The sequence below is a fragment of the Petaurus breviceps genome, unplaced genomic scaffold (genome assembly GCF_028583685.1).
Source record: "Petaurus breviceps papuanus isolate PSGF00001 unplaced genomic scaffold, PetGlider_PUasm1.0 156, whole genome shotgun sequence".
Taxonomy (NCBI): Eukaryota; Metazoa; Chordata; class Mammalia; order Diprotodontia; family Petauridae; genus Petaurus; species Petaurus breviceps.
The window spans coordinates 7,837,033-7,850,377 of record NW_027185720.1 but is presented as its reverse complement, the minus strand read 5'-3'; the positions used below and the strand labels follow the sequence as shown (position 1 = coordinate 7,850,377).

At 49.5% G+C, this 13,345-nt stretch overlaps 1 protein-coding gene across 5 annotated transcripts in view; it reads right to left on the bottom strand.

The window, feature by feature from the left end:
* RIC8B (RIC8 guanine nucleotide exchange factor B) overlaps positions 1-11,792 on the bottom strand; it is a 96,724-nt gene extending 84,932 nt beyond the window's left edge. For 2 of the 5 annotated variants that reach the window (XM_069081997.1, XM_069081998.1), the window contains exon 1: positions 11,253-11,464. In XM_069081997.1, the coding sequence (XP_068938098.1) occupies positions 11,253-11,336 (84 nt within the window). In that variant the 5' untranslated portion in view covers positions 11,337-11,464. Of the gene's footprint in view, positions 1-10,187; positions 10,424-11,252; positions 11,465-11,488 lie in introns of those variants that run through there. The other 3 variants (XM_069081996.1, XM_069082000.1, XM_069082001.1) reach the window with 3 other exon arrangements.
* Positions 11,793-13,345: the final 1,553 nt, after the last annotated feature.

Below are 13,345 nucleotides of genomic sequence, written 5' to 3'. Positions count from 1 at the left end.
GACCACCTCATTTTACAGAAGAGGAAACCGATCTTCAGGGAGGTGAGGTGATTTGTGCAAGGTCACACAGCTAGTAAAGAGCAGAGAGGAACCCAGGTCCTTTCACTCCAAAGCCAGACATATTTCAATATCCCCGATTTAAACAAGATAGGGAAACTGAGGGAGGGTCAGGGAGAGGAAGTGGCTTTGGCCAGAACCAAAGTCGTAAGTCAGCACTCTCCCCACTGTATCACACTCCTTCTTGAGTACCTACGGTGTGCCGAGCACTGTACCAAGGGCCCTGGAAAGCAAGAAGCAGCATAAGACATGGTTCCTGCCTTCAGGGTTCTAAAAACTGATCCATGATAACAGATCCAGAAACGTTCATCAATCATAAGCCTGAGATCAGTTCCATGATCTTGCCCTTTATAGCTTGTTCTCCTCAAAGAAGGTCATGATATAAATTGAGGACAGTCTGTTTAGGAATGACTTTCTTCTCAACTCCATGGGATGTGCACATACATAATTCCACAGCTCAATGGGAAGGTAGGGAGGGGAGAACTGTTGGGTGCTGAGAGCTGAGCTGGAGTGCTGGCACCATCACCAACGACCAACGTGACCACTGACACAGGCCCCAAATTCCTTATCCACAAAACATGAGGGCTGCACTGAATGTCTTCCAAGGGTCCTCCTAGCTCTAAAGCTAACATCTCCCTCCCCATCCTACAGCTGGAAGAACATGAAGAAGCAGGCACAGGTACAGGTGCTCACTCAATGTCATAGTGTGAGAACATGGAACTCCTAAAGCCATGCCAAGGGCTTTCTCCATAAGACCAAAAAACTAGGAATTCTCAAGTACTTCAGGCTTTCAAGGGAAATTTCCATTGGCTCAGTTTCTGCCTTTCCCTTGTGTTGTGTCAGTCAGTTCAAGACCAAGTATTTGCCAGTATCATCTTGGATGTCAGGACTCGGCAGACTGTAGGTACTGCCAAGGCAAGGTAAGAAGCATTTATTAAGCACCTGTGTTAGCAGGCACTCCGAAAAGCGCTAGGGACACATAGATAAGCAAAAATCATGGCTCCTGCCCTTAGGCAGCTTACATTCTAAATGCAAGCACCTGTGTACAAACTGGACACGTGCCCTAGGGAAACTGGAGACAGCCAACAGAGGGAAGGCCCCAGTACTAAGGTGGATGGCCTGGGAAAGTTATCAGGAGAGTCCTGGCGCTATATGGAAAACAAAGCCACCTTCTGAAGAGAGAACCCAAATTCCGATCACCACTCCAAGGCTTCCTGGTTGTGGGGTCACTTCCCATCTCCTCATCCCAATTTCTTCCCTTGTAAAATAAGGGGGCTGGCTCACAATCCCTTCTGAGTCTGTGTCCAGAAACGGGGTGCTACAATGGGGCAAACAGGCTGGCGCTAGGATGAGCCATTACCAGAAGGAACCAGGGTAGGAAATGAAAAGCACGCATGGGAATCCGAGATGGCCCTGGAGAGAGCAGAGACTGAACCGTTCTGGGATGTGGGGGCTCCTAGCACCGGCAGGGATCCATCACAAACTGTTTTGTGATCTGTCCAGGAGGAGGAAAAAAGGAGAAAGAGAAGAAGGAGGAGGAGGAAGAAGAAAAGATGAAGAATTAAAAGATGATAAAAAAAGAATTAGAAGAAGCAGCTGTCCAGTGTTCTGGTCTGTCTGAGTTTAGTCTAGTCTTAGACAACAGACACACAGCTTGCCATCTCTAAGTGGGTCCCACTTTTTGAGGACTTATCACAGCTTGTGGCAAGGTCTGAGAGTCACAAGGAGGCAGCAAAGGTGGACTTCAGTAGAGAAGCAGAAAAAACATGGCGGACACGGGCATGGCCAAATGGTGGAAGAAAGGGCAGAAATGTTCCCCACTTCCAAAATGACTGACAACCAACAGGAAGCATCAAGAGACAAGTCTGAGCAGTGTCATTCAGATGGTGTCAGAGGAAAGTGAGACTGGAGGAGAAAGGAAGACACTTGGAGCTGGAGCATCCAGAAATGAGGGGGTCAGGGCCTACAGGAGGGTTTTGGCAAGTGCAAAGAAGCAGCAAGCTGGGAGTCCAAGTCTTATTACAGGGCACAGATCAATGTGGCCTGGAGAAGGGCTTGGATGGCCAGGAAGGCCCCAAAGGTTACCCCAAGGTTACTGGCTTGGAATACCTCAGTGTAGCTGGGGCCCATGTAAAAGGGCAGCAATGACAGCTCCTTGGAGCGCAGGCCAGTCAAATACCTCGGTCACCACAGTGTTCACCTTACTGCTCACCAATCTGAGTAGCCATTAGAGAAGGTGCCCAAAGGCCAAGGGAATGTCTTTTATGAAACCTTTTGGCACATATCCAAGGGAAGAGAAGGGACAGAGAAACAGAAGCCTTCTGGGAAAGGAAGACACCTGCTACGTTAGAAAAGACATCTCCCAAGCATTCACTGGGCACTATTAATCTCTGCCATGATCATTCTGATTAAGACACAAAGTGGAATGTATTCCTTCAGTTGGTTTTTTGAAGGTGAGTGTTCCTTTCACATCTTCAGTATGAGCTACTGAAAAGATCAGAGGTGTTATAAAGCCTGGGACTCCTATTAGGAGGACCCAATTTAATTAAAAATATATGGTGGCACGTGAGACGATGTAAGCTGTGTTTTGAATGTACTGATTCATTCGTCAAGACTGTACCCAATCAAAAGTGCTTTGTGTCAACATCTGGGCTTTCGGGGCCAGAAGACATTAGACTCCCAAACGTGGCTTGTTTTAACCATCCTCTGTCCTTTATCTCCCACTTCCCACTCCCACACCTAGAGAGAGGGGAGGAGAGGGTGAAGGAGGAAATCCCCAAAGGGCACCTCTGCCCATGAGAGCATGTGGGTCACTTCAGTCAGTAACTCAACAAGCACATGCCCTCCATAAAAGTGCTTGGCTTTGAGAGGAATCGGGAGGGGTCACAGAGAAAAAAACAGGGGCTCATAACCTAATCATTGCTCAACCAGGGCTGTTCCAAGAAGATGCACTGGAACCCAACCAGAGAAGACCCTCCTGCAATGATCTCTACCAATTCCCACTGGATTTCCCACTAAGCCCAAAATGAAGCCATTTCTGGGCCCCTGCCATTACCCGATGGACTCTGCCATCTACACAATGTAAGAGAGTTATTCTTTTGTTTTTATAAGCACCCAAATCAGAGTTGATGTCTCTGCTTTTCCTTATCTCCCAATTTTCCAAGTAAGCAGCCTGTTTAAAGATATCAGCTCAGACCTGCTTTAGTTATTAAGCGCATCCACCTTCCCCTGTGAATTTTCTTTCAGGCTGAAGCAGAGGCCCAGGTGACACCAATAAACACTAACCAATCCATCCCCCCATGTGGGGGAGCGGGTGTCACGCTAACCCACTTCCCAGGCCCAGAAAGGTGATGAGCCACCGAGTTTCCAGGACCCCCCCAAAGATGACAGCAGAGCAACATGACCCCCTAAGCCTGCCCTTGCGTGACAACTTTTAAACTTCCACCGAAGCTCACCCCCTGGCTTTGGGGAGAGCAGATGCCCTTTGACGTAGTTATCTGTATCAAGGCTGCTCTGAATTAAGTCAGAGGCTGTTTCCAGGGCTAACCCCCAGATTAGGGTTTTCCAAACAGTGAGTCAGATGCACCAGCAAAGACTCTGCTTTTATCACGAAAGGATTTCCCCTGTGGCCTGGGTTCTTTTACAAGACTGGCCCCTAGGCTCACTCCTGCCCAAGTATCTTTTAAGTTTCTCCAGAGCAGACATCCCTTCCTCCTCCTCCAAGCTTGGAACCTTAGGGAAGCAGCAAGACCAGAAGACTTGGGTGAGAATCCTGATTCTGATGCTTACTACCAGTGTGTGCCTGGGTGAGTCATGACCTTCACGGACCAGTTTCTGACTCTGTAAAATGAGTGAGCTGAAACCGGATCCTTCTACTGCTAAATCAACGATCCCATGATTCCTGCTGGGGAAATCCACAGGCAATCAACAATGCACCCCTCCAATGCTATAAAGTGTCTCCTAGGAGACAGGTTTAATGAATAAATGAATGAATGAAAATAGACTCTTAAGCTCTTTCTAGTTGCCAAGCTCTGTGCTAAGAAGGACACGAATAGGGAAAAAAGACTGTCTCTTCCCCCAAGGAGTTCCCATTCCACTTGGGGCAGAGAGCAAGAGAAGAAGGATCCTCTGCAGAGCCCACGGAAAGGTTCAGAGTTTCCAGGTGGACCACAAGGCCCAAGAGAGCCTGGGGCCCTTGATGGCACAAACTCCACCCTAAAGGTTTTTTTTCTTCTCTCCTGCTGTATCAGCTAAGCCCCAGCTTCTGTAACTACACAAATTTTCCCCTTTACTCATGGTCTGGGCTGAACAGAGGCCTCTTCTTATTTCAGAAGACGTATTCTCAGGGTTTAAAAAAAAAGATCCTTACATTTTACTAGGCAATTGGGGGAGGGAGTAAAGTAAAACAAAGTGAGTGAAATTTCGAACTGTTACCTTCACAAAGGTACATAGAGATTTTCAGTTCAGCCCCAGCTGACCTGGGTCTCAGGACCAATTCACACCAAGATGTCCAAGGAACAAATATGGTGGCCCACTGACTCCCCTGGAGCCAGAAGCTTGGACACTTCCTGTGTGGCCTGGACAAGTCAGAGGGGGTCTGGATTTCCTCATTTATAAAATGAATGAGGGGGAGAATTGGGACTGAATAATCTCTTGGGTCCCATCAAGTTCCAAATGTACAATCCTATATTTCTCCCTTGGTCTGTACTCAAGCGTTGCTTTCAAAGGTCTATGGAAATCCCTGTATTTTATCTCAGCCCTTAACCAGACTTGCAGGATTCTATGTGAGAAGGGGGCTATTCAGAGGCATGCTTTGGGCATCTTAGAAATACCCAAATGTGGGGCAGGAGACAGAACACCAGCCCTGGCCTAAAGAGGACCTGAGTTCAAATCCGGCCTCTAAGCTGTGCGACCCTGGGCGAGTCACTTAATCCCACTGCTGCACCAAAAAAAAGAAACCCCCAAAATGTGCCATGGAATTAAAAAGGCTGGGGGAGAACTCCTTCAGCTGGCCAGTGGATCGTAAAATTCCTGAGTGCAGGAGCTAATTGTAACCAGATATGACAAACCCAAGGGCATCCACCATGATCCCACAAACCTCGGGGGGCCCTTTTCGTGCTGCTTGTTGTTGACAGGAACTGTAAGGAGAGCACCGAGTCCTTTACTGGCTCTGTTTTCATAACAGAAGCCCAAAGAGAAGGAGAAAGAGGATTCCCAAGGATTTGGGGCAAAAGGTTCACAGCAACTATGTGCTTTGTAGCATCAAGGTGAGTGATCTGGGCTACCTGGGAACAAAGGAAAGTATTTGGGCCTCCCTGGAAAAGTTCTTGTCTCTTTTTCCCCTCTACCAGACCAATGGAAAGGAGAAAGAAGGAGAAGAGAGTTCACAGGAATCATTAGATTGCAAGCTCCTTAAGGGAAGGAGCGGTTTCCACTTTGCTGGAACGTGGCGGTTGCCCAGGGTTTGCGTGGTTACGACCAGCACCTGCCCTGAGGAGGCCTGCAATCTAGCGGGGAACTTGGAGAGAGTCCACTCAGCTCTTTCTATTATGTGGCACATTTTTAGTGAAAATCCACAGTGAATGACAGCCAGTTGGCACATAATAAATGCTTTGTTCATTGACTGGATCATAGATCATTTAAGCCTACCCCCTTCATTTCATGGAGGAGGAAATTCAAAGAGGTTTAGTGACTGGTCCAACATCACTCGTGACTGCTGCAGTAGACTGCAGAGCTGGGAATCCAGGGCTTTGGATTCCAAACCTGCTTCCCTGCCATACTTGGCTACTCCCAGTGAGCACAGAGAGTGTAAGAATTGGCTAAAGGAAATGGGAAATTTCAGCTTGGAAGAGGGAGGACTATGGGAGACCCGACAGCTACCTGCAAGCATGTGAAATTAGATTAGACAGATTCCTCATAATTCTGGGGGCAGGCCTAGAACCAGTGGATCCAAGTTATAGGCAGAGAGATTTCAACTGATTTGGAGCTGTCCACAAAAGGAACGGGCTATCTCATACGGTGGTGGACTCTCAGAACTGGTGGCCAGAGGATCACAGGTCCATAGGCTGGAAGGCACCCCAGAGATCCTCTAGTCCAGTCCATTCATTTTCCCCTCACAGAGGATGGAAATGATCACTAGTTAAGGATGTCCCAAAAGGGCTATCACAGACTGTCCAGGGGGCTAAGCTGGAGACTTCTAAGGGCTCTTCCAACTCTGAGCTACAACTGAAAATATAACCAAAAGGTTCCCCACACCTGGTCTAGAACATCCAGACACTGGAACATGCCTGTGGCCAAAGAACCAAGTCAGGTGACTTGGAATCTAACCAATGATGCAGTCTCTGTGGCACTGCTTAAATCCACAGCTCTCATTCCCCAAGCTCCTCACCACCTGCCCCAATTCACAGCCCACAGCAGTTGGCCAAAGCTTTGTTACCCATGAGACTCTGAGTGTGTGTGTTGGGGGGGGGGGCCCCCACAGGCAAACATGTATATTCATTAACTTATTTCCAACAGCCTGGGGAGGGAAAGCCATTCAATGCCCAGCTCCCCTTTTTTTCTTTTGCAGATGAGAAAATTAAGATACCAGACCATTGCCCACCACGGAAGTCAAGGGTCAAAAAGTCAGTATCATTAGAGCTAAGACTAACCTTCCCCACAGATGAACCCAACTGCCCCTTCTCTAGTCCTAATCACTATCATCAGGCCCTTTCTACTCTTCCTCAGGCCTCCACATCTCTCACCTAAGGGATGAGACACCTATACAGGTTGTCTCCCCCAACAGAATGGAAGCACCATGAGGTCTCTGTATCCACAGCACTGTTCACAGTGCCCGGCATCCAACAAACACTGAACAGATGCTTGCTGACTGATCAGTAGATTGGGAGTGAGCTCCCACTCCAACCAGTCCTAAATATGGTGGGAGAGGGGTCAAGCATCCCATAGCTACTCAATCACTGGTGCTGCCTGAACCAATTCCAAGCATCTCCATGGAAGACCACTGACATGGGGAGGTGTTCCACAGGCACCTAATACTACAGAATGGCAGCAGACATTCTACTCATCCTACCCACCATTCTAACTAATTTCATGTTACACTTCAAGAATGATTCCAAAGATGTTAAAGGGCATTGGAGATGACCTGAAAAAACATCATCTTCTTGGAGCTAAAGCTTTGAGGAGACCAGTTTCTCTGAGCAGGAAGAATCAAATTGGAGGGAGACTGGAGAGAGAAAGTGAGGGTATAACCATGAAGGCTCATGGGAGCTTAAATGGGAAGAAATGTGAATGGTTCTTGAACTGAGGGTGGACCATAATGCAAATTTCTCTCCTTCCTACCCCAAACTCCCTACTCTTAAAAAGTTGAAATCATTCCTCTTCTGGACTGTGACAAAGAGCTGGGACCTCGAACAAAGAAGGGACCCTGGAGATCCTTGGGTCCAGAACCTTCATTTTACCCATAAGGAGCCTACAGCTCAGAGGTGAAATCACTTTTTCAAGCTAGGAAAAGGTAGGGCAGGAGTCCAAAGCTAACTCTTCTGCCTCCAAGCCAGCCTCTTGGCAAGAGCCTCACCACTGTAAACAGGCCCATGAGGTAGACTTTCTATTGATGGGAGGTTATATTGCATCCCACCATGGGCCTCCCTGTCATCTCACTGATCCCGCTGTTCATCCCAAGGATGCCGATCACAGTTCAGCCGGGCCTGCTTTCCTGTGTAAGCCTTGTCCTCCGCCTGGCAGGAGGCCTCGCAGCAGTGTGCTGGGAAGGGTTCCTCCACCCCCCTCAGGGTTGGTTATTCTTTGGCCCCACACGCCAAAAAATCCATCCTTGACCCTGCTTCTCTGGACTTCCTGAATCGTGAAGTGTCAGACTGGTCATGCCCTCCATGGCTATCTCCAATGGCCTTCGGAAGACCTTCAAACACGACTCTTTCTAGACTAGGTTTCCGTGATTTGCAGCCACAAAACGGCCCTGGATCTCGGTGTTAATGAAAGATGGGCCTTTGTTTCAGGGAGAAATCTGAGGTCATCAAAAGGACAGTGCTGTTTCCTGAAGGCAATCTAGCCTTTGGACTGAGAAAGGGAGCTAGGGCAGCATGAGCTCCGCTTCACAGTCATTATGGGCCCAAATCACTGTCCATTTGCAGGGTCTGTCCAAGATGTATGTACTAACAGACAAGCTCTAAAGGGTGTCTATCCACTACATAGCCCAGACCAGTAGAATCAAACTTGTGGCCTGAACCAGATTAAAATGGAACTGGGAAATATTTAACAAAATAAATAAAAATACAATACAACATAGATGATGCTAATTTGTGGTTTTCTAAGTTAATAGTCATTTCTATTTGAATGTGACACCAGCGGCCTTGATATGGCTTTCTTAACCTGAAGTCCACAGACCTTCAAGGATTCTGTAAACAAATTTCAGGCCATGGACAAGGCTTTTATCTTAGATAAAAATAAAAAAAACGAGAGTTTTCATTATATTCTTTTCTTTTGTAATCTTACGTACATTATTCAGAGAAGGCTTCACCCCACTGCAAATGGGGTCCAGGACACAAAGAAAGGTCTAGACAATAAGCACTTGGTTTTTCCAGTGTTGAAAGGAAAACCAAACTCTTGAATGATTGACCCAATTTCACCCAGGGACAGGGGCAGCTAATAAGGACTTGGTGCGGGATCTCTCCCACAACATCAGCAAACACCCTTCCGACAAGCATCTGTTTTATGCCTCCTTGGTAGTAAGGACCAGAAGGTTGTGAAACAAAGTCACCGCTCTGGTTAAGAGTTTCCAAAGACTACTGTTAACCTATGCAAGGGAGCGACCTCCTCAGGGGAGAGCCTTTAACATGGGGCTTTGCTTTACCAAGGCAATTTTGTTTCAATCATCCACAAAAAAACACAGTGAGGTCTTGTATCTGCTACATTCTCCAGTCAAGTGTATGATGGTAAAAATGTGCTTGACTGCAGAACACAGCTTGCCTGTTCTAAAGCCTTCATTAAGGATGCCATCAACATTTGTGTAGGTTATTCTCAGGAGAACTGTATCTAGATGGCAGAGAGGGGCATGCGTGTGTGTGCCATGCTCCAAAAGGAGTGAAGATAGAAAAGTGGAAATGGTAGGCTCGAAAAGCAAAGCTCAGCTATAGGATATAAAGGGCATCACCATTTCACCAATCCAAGAAGACAAAGAATGGAGAAAGATTTGACATTCAAGGTGTGGGAGTATATGTTTTCACATGGAGTCAGAGATATGTCTAATAAAGACAAACAAAAAAAAAATCCCGCTTGAATTACCCCCAGGCAATCTGGGGAGTGCTAGGTTTGGAGTCAGAGAACCTGGATTCCAATACGAGGTCTACTCCTCTCATTACCTGTGTGACTGTGGACAAGTCACATCACTGGAATTCCTCTTCCTTCTCTGCAAAAGGACTGGCCCATCTTTAGGGTCCCTCCCAATTCCAAATCAGAGTTAGTTCTGGTCTGGGTTCTGACACCTACTAGCCTTCCTCAAATTCTTCTACCTTGCAGAACTGTAAAATGACTTTGTTTTGTTTTTACCAACACCTGCCCCACCTAGAACCTTCCCTTGGTTCTAAAGACTTTCAAAGGAAAGGCGGGAGGGGGAAAACCATAAAGTTAAGGTGGGACTATTACTGCTAATATATTTTAAGGGTGTCAAAGGAACAATTTCAGTTCTGTTGAATAAATATTTCCTTGGTACCAGCTACATAGAAGGCCCAGGACAAGAAGTTAGGCCCTAGGGACACAGAGATAAACAATCCATAATCCCTGCCTGGAAGGAACAGTATGATTCCTTCAGGAAGTTCAAGATGATAGGGCTACAGGAAAGATTCAAACAAAATACTGAGACTCCTGGGAGGAGAGATTACATTTGGGGAAGGGGCCCTAAAGGATGGGATTCTCCCAAGGGAAGCTGGGGCACAGGACAAGGCACTTGAGGGGTGCTGAAGGAAGTCCCAGGGGAAAAAAAAACAACAGTTTTTTTTAGTATGAAAAGAGGAAAGCCTGGGGCTACAGGGTGACCTGGCAGAGGGCTGGTTTGACTGGAGCTTGGGGTCCCAACAGGCCTCCCCCTCTCCCATCACTTTCCATTTTGCTCTACAGACCTCCTGAAGCTTCCTTGGTGATTGTCCTCCTGGAGAATGAGATCCTTGGAGAATGAGAAAGGAGCTGTGCTTGCCCTTTTTCATACCCTCAGCACTTAGCAAAGGGCTCAGCACACAGCAAGCACTTAATAGATGTTTGCTGACCACTGCCTGCCTGCCTGCTACAGGGCTCAGAATTTGTAGTCAAGAAGACCTGAGTTCAAATCCCACTCTGCCACTTAGCATTTGTGGGACCCCTGTAAAGCAAGAAAGATGGGATTTTAACAGATCAGGGGTCCTTAATTTGTTGTCCAGGAATTTTTAAAAACATTTTGATAACTGCATTGCAATATAATTGACTTCCTTTGTGGCTCATGCATCTAAAAACATGGTTCTAGGAAGGGGTTCACAGGCTTCCCTAGACTGACTGTCAAAGGGGTCCAGAACATCCCTGGACCTAATAGACCCTCCCCTCCCCTAGTAAGATAAGGCTTGTAGATCAGGGCCAGGGAAGAAAATGTCAACGCTGCTGGCACTCCCAGCATGACCTTGGGCAAGTCCCCACTCCGGTGGGCCTCAGTTTCTTCATCTGTAGAATGGTGAGGGAGGGGGAGAGGGCTGGGCTAGAGGTTCCCAAAGGTTCGGAATCCCTCGGATCCGATAAAAGCTTGTTGATCGCTTCACACCACCCGAGCCTGGAGCTGGGGTTTTATTTCAGGGAGCAGCGGGAGCCGCTGAAGGTTTCTGAGTGAGGCAGCTGCCTCCTGCGGCTGGGACTGGGGAGGGGGTGCAGGGAAGGAAAGGCTGGGGGGGAGGGGGGGAGGGCCGTAGCTTTTCGGAGAGCTGGGGCAGCTCGGGCTGAGCCGGGGGGCGTGCACGGGGGACACCCGGGGGTCTGCAGGGAGGCGGAGCCCCGTGCATGCAGGAGGGGAGGTCCCCTGCAAGGACGGGGACCCCTAGGCGCACACTTGCACGCCCGCTCGAAGCCGGTCCGGCCTGGGGGGGGGGGGGTGCTCCGGGAGGGGGGCGTCCGCACCGGGCGATGCGACACGGCCCGCCCGGGGAGGGGGCCCGCGCCGGCTTTACCTCTTCGCTGTACTCCCGCAGGACCCTCTCGATGGCCCCCGCGTCGCCCCCCCGCAGGGTGTTCAGCGCCCCGTCCGCATCCATCGCCGCAGGTGCGTGGCGGCCGCGTGCAGCTCCGGACTCCGGGTCAACGCCTCGCGCCCCCTCCCTCTCGGGCCGCTCTCTCGCCCGCTCTCTCCCCCTCCCTCCCACCCGCCAGCCTCCGCCTGGCTTGGCCTGACGTCACCGCCCCTCACCTTTCACCCCCGTGACGTCAACGTCCCCATGGCAACCGCCTCGCTGCGCCGCGCCCGCTCGCCGAGGGAAGGGGGCGGGGGAAGATGGCGTTCGCCTCACGGATTGACCGAGCGCCGCGGGGTGGAGCCCCAGGCGAGGCATCTAAGCGGGACCGTGGACAGAGCGCAGAAGGCGGGCTCCCCGCCTTGGCGCCTCTTCCCGACGGCTCCGTTCTTCCTACATGGCCCAGAGGGCCTAGAACCTTTTTTTCTCCATTGCCGCGGCTTCGCCGGACTACTTCTCCCAGCATGCAGTGGGGCAGACCTGTCGCGTCTTCTCTCTGTCGCCCCGCCCACCCATCAGCTGATAGGCTCCGAACTGCATGGTGGGAGTGGTAGTCTCCCTTCTCTTCGGAGAAGCGGCTTTTTTTTCTCGCCGCGGGGCATGCTGGGCATTGTAGTCTTCTTGAGGCCTGGGGACCACCTGGGCAGAGGGAGGAGCCGGTGGCACCTGGGGGTTTTGGAGGCTGGAGCTAGTGCCCCAGAAAGGCTTTAGGGACCTCCTCCCTTCGCAAGTCCAGTCCTCACGGGAAAGCTGCTGCCCAGGGACGGCTTTGGGCAGAACCTGTCAGGCCCAGGGTGTTATTAGGATTGATATCAGGAACTGTGGGAGCTGGGAGCTGGGGGCTGGTGTAAACCGGTGTCTTCCTTTTTTTTTTTTCTCTTTTTTAAGTGGCTTTGGATCCCTTTGCTTGTCGTAGCCGGAGCTTTGGATTTGGGGTCCGCACCTAGTGGGCTGGAAACCCCTGTCTGCTCCTTAACTGCTGCGTGACTCGGGAGGAGTTGCGCAACCTCTCTGGACATCAGTTCTAAAACAGGGTATCCCAAGGCTCGGCGGCTCTGAGGCACCTCAACTTCCTGGGCCTCAGTTTCTTCCTATGTAAAATGGGCAAGATTGGAATAGGTGGTCTCTCTGGTCACTTTCAAACCCAGACCCAGCCATTCCCCTACTCTAGAACCTTCAATGGTTCCTTATTACCCTAGGATAAAATACAAACGCCTGTTTGGCACTTGAAGCCCTTCACAACTGGACTGAACACCTGTCGATCTTTCCAGACCACTTTCACAGGATTCCTCTATGCCCTCCTCCTCTATTTCAGCCACACCGGCCCACCCTCACTTCCCCATCCTGCCTCTGTGCCCAAAATGGGCTCTCTTTTCACCCTTACCCACTCCTGGAACCCCCAGATACCCTCAAGGCTCAGCTCCCAAGTCACAATCTCCATCAGAAGTGTTTCCTGCCATCGCCACAGTTAGGTGTATTCTGCTCTCTCCTGGAAGTTACTTTGTATCCACGTGTGTCTATTTTGTATCTACTTGAGTCTGTATTTCCTCTCTCCCTCCTAATGTGGAAAGATAGCTAGGTCATGTGAATTTACTTTTCAATAGTAATTTCACTACTCCGGGCCTCAGTTTCTCCAGCTGTAAAATGAGGGGATTGGATTAGATGACCTCTAGAGTCCCCTCCAGCCCTAGATCTGAGAACCTATGATGACATTAAGCTCCTTAATGACCAGTATTGTTTTCAGGTTTTGTATTTCTACCCCCCAGGGAGTCCTACACTGTCTGGTATACAGTAGGTGTTTAATAAATGCTTGTTGACCTGGGTTGACTGGAACTGAATTTCACTTCTAATATTCCTTGATCCTCTGTCTTGCCCCCCGAAATAGCAAGTCTCCACCAATGGAGGTGTTCCAACAGGGCCTCAATGGTAACTGGCCTGGGTGTTGTGGCCAGGCTGCATTCTTCAGGGGTCCTGGGGGAAGGAGCAGAGTTTAAAAGGTCTTGAAATCACAAATTTGAGGGGTGGCCAGGTGG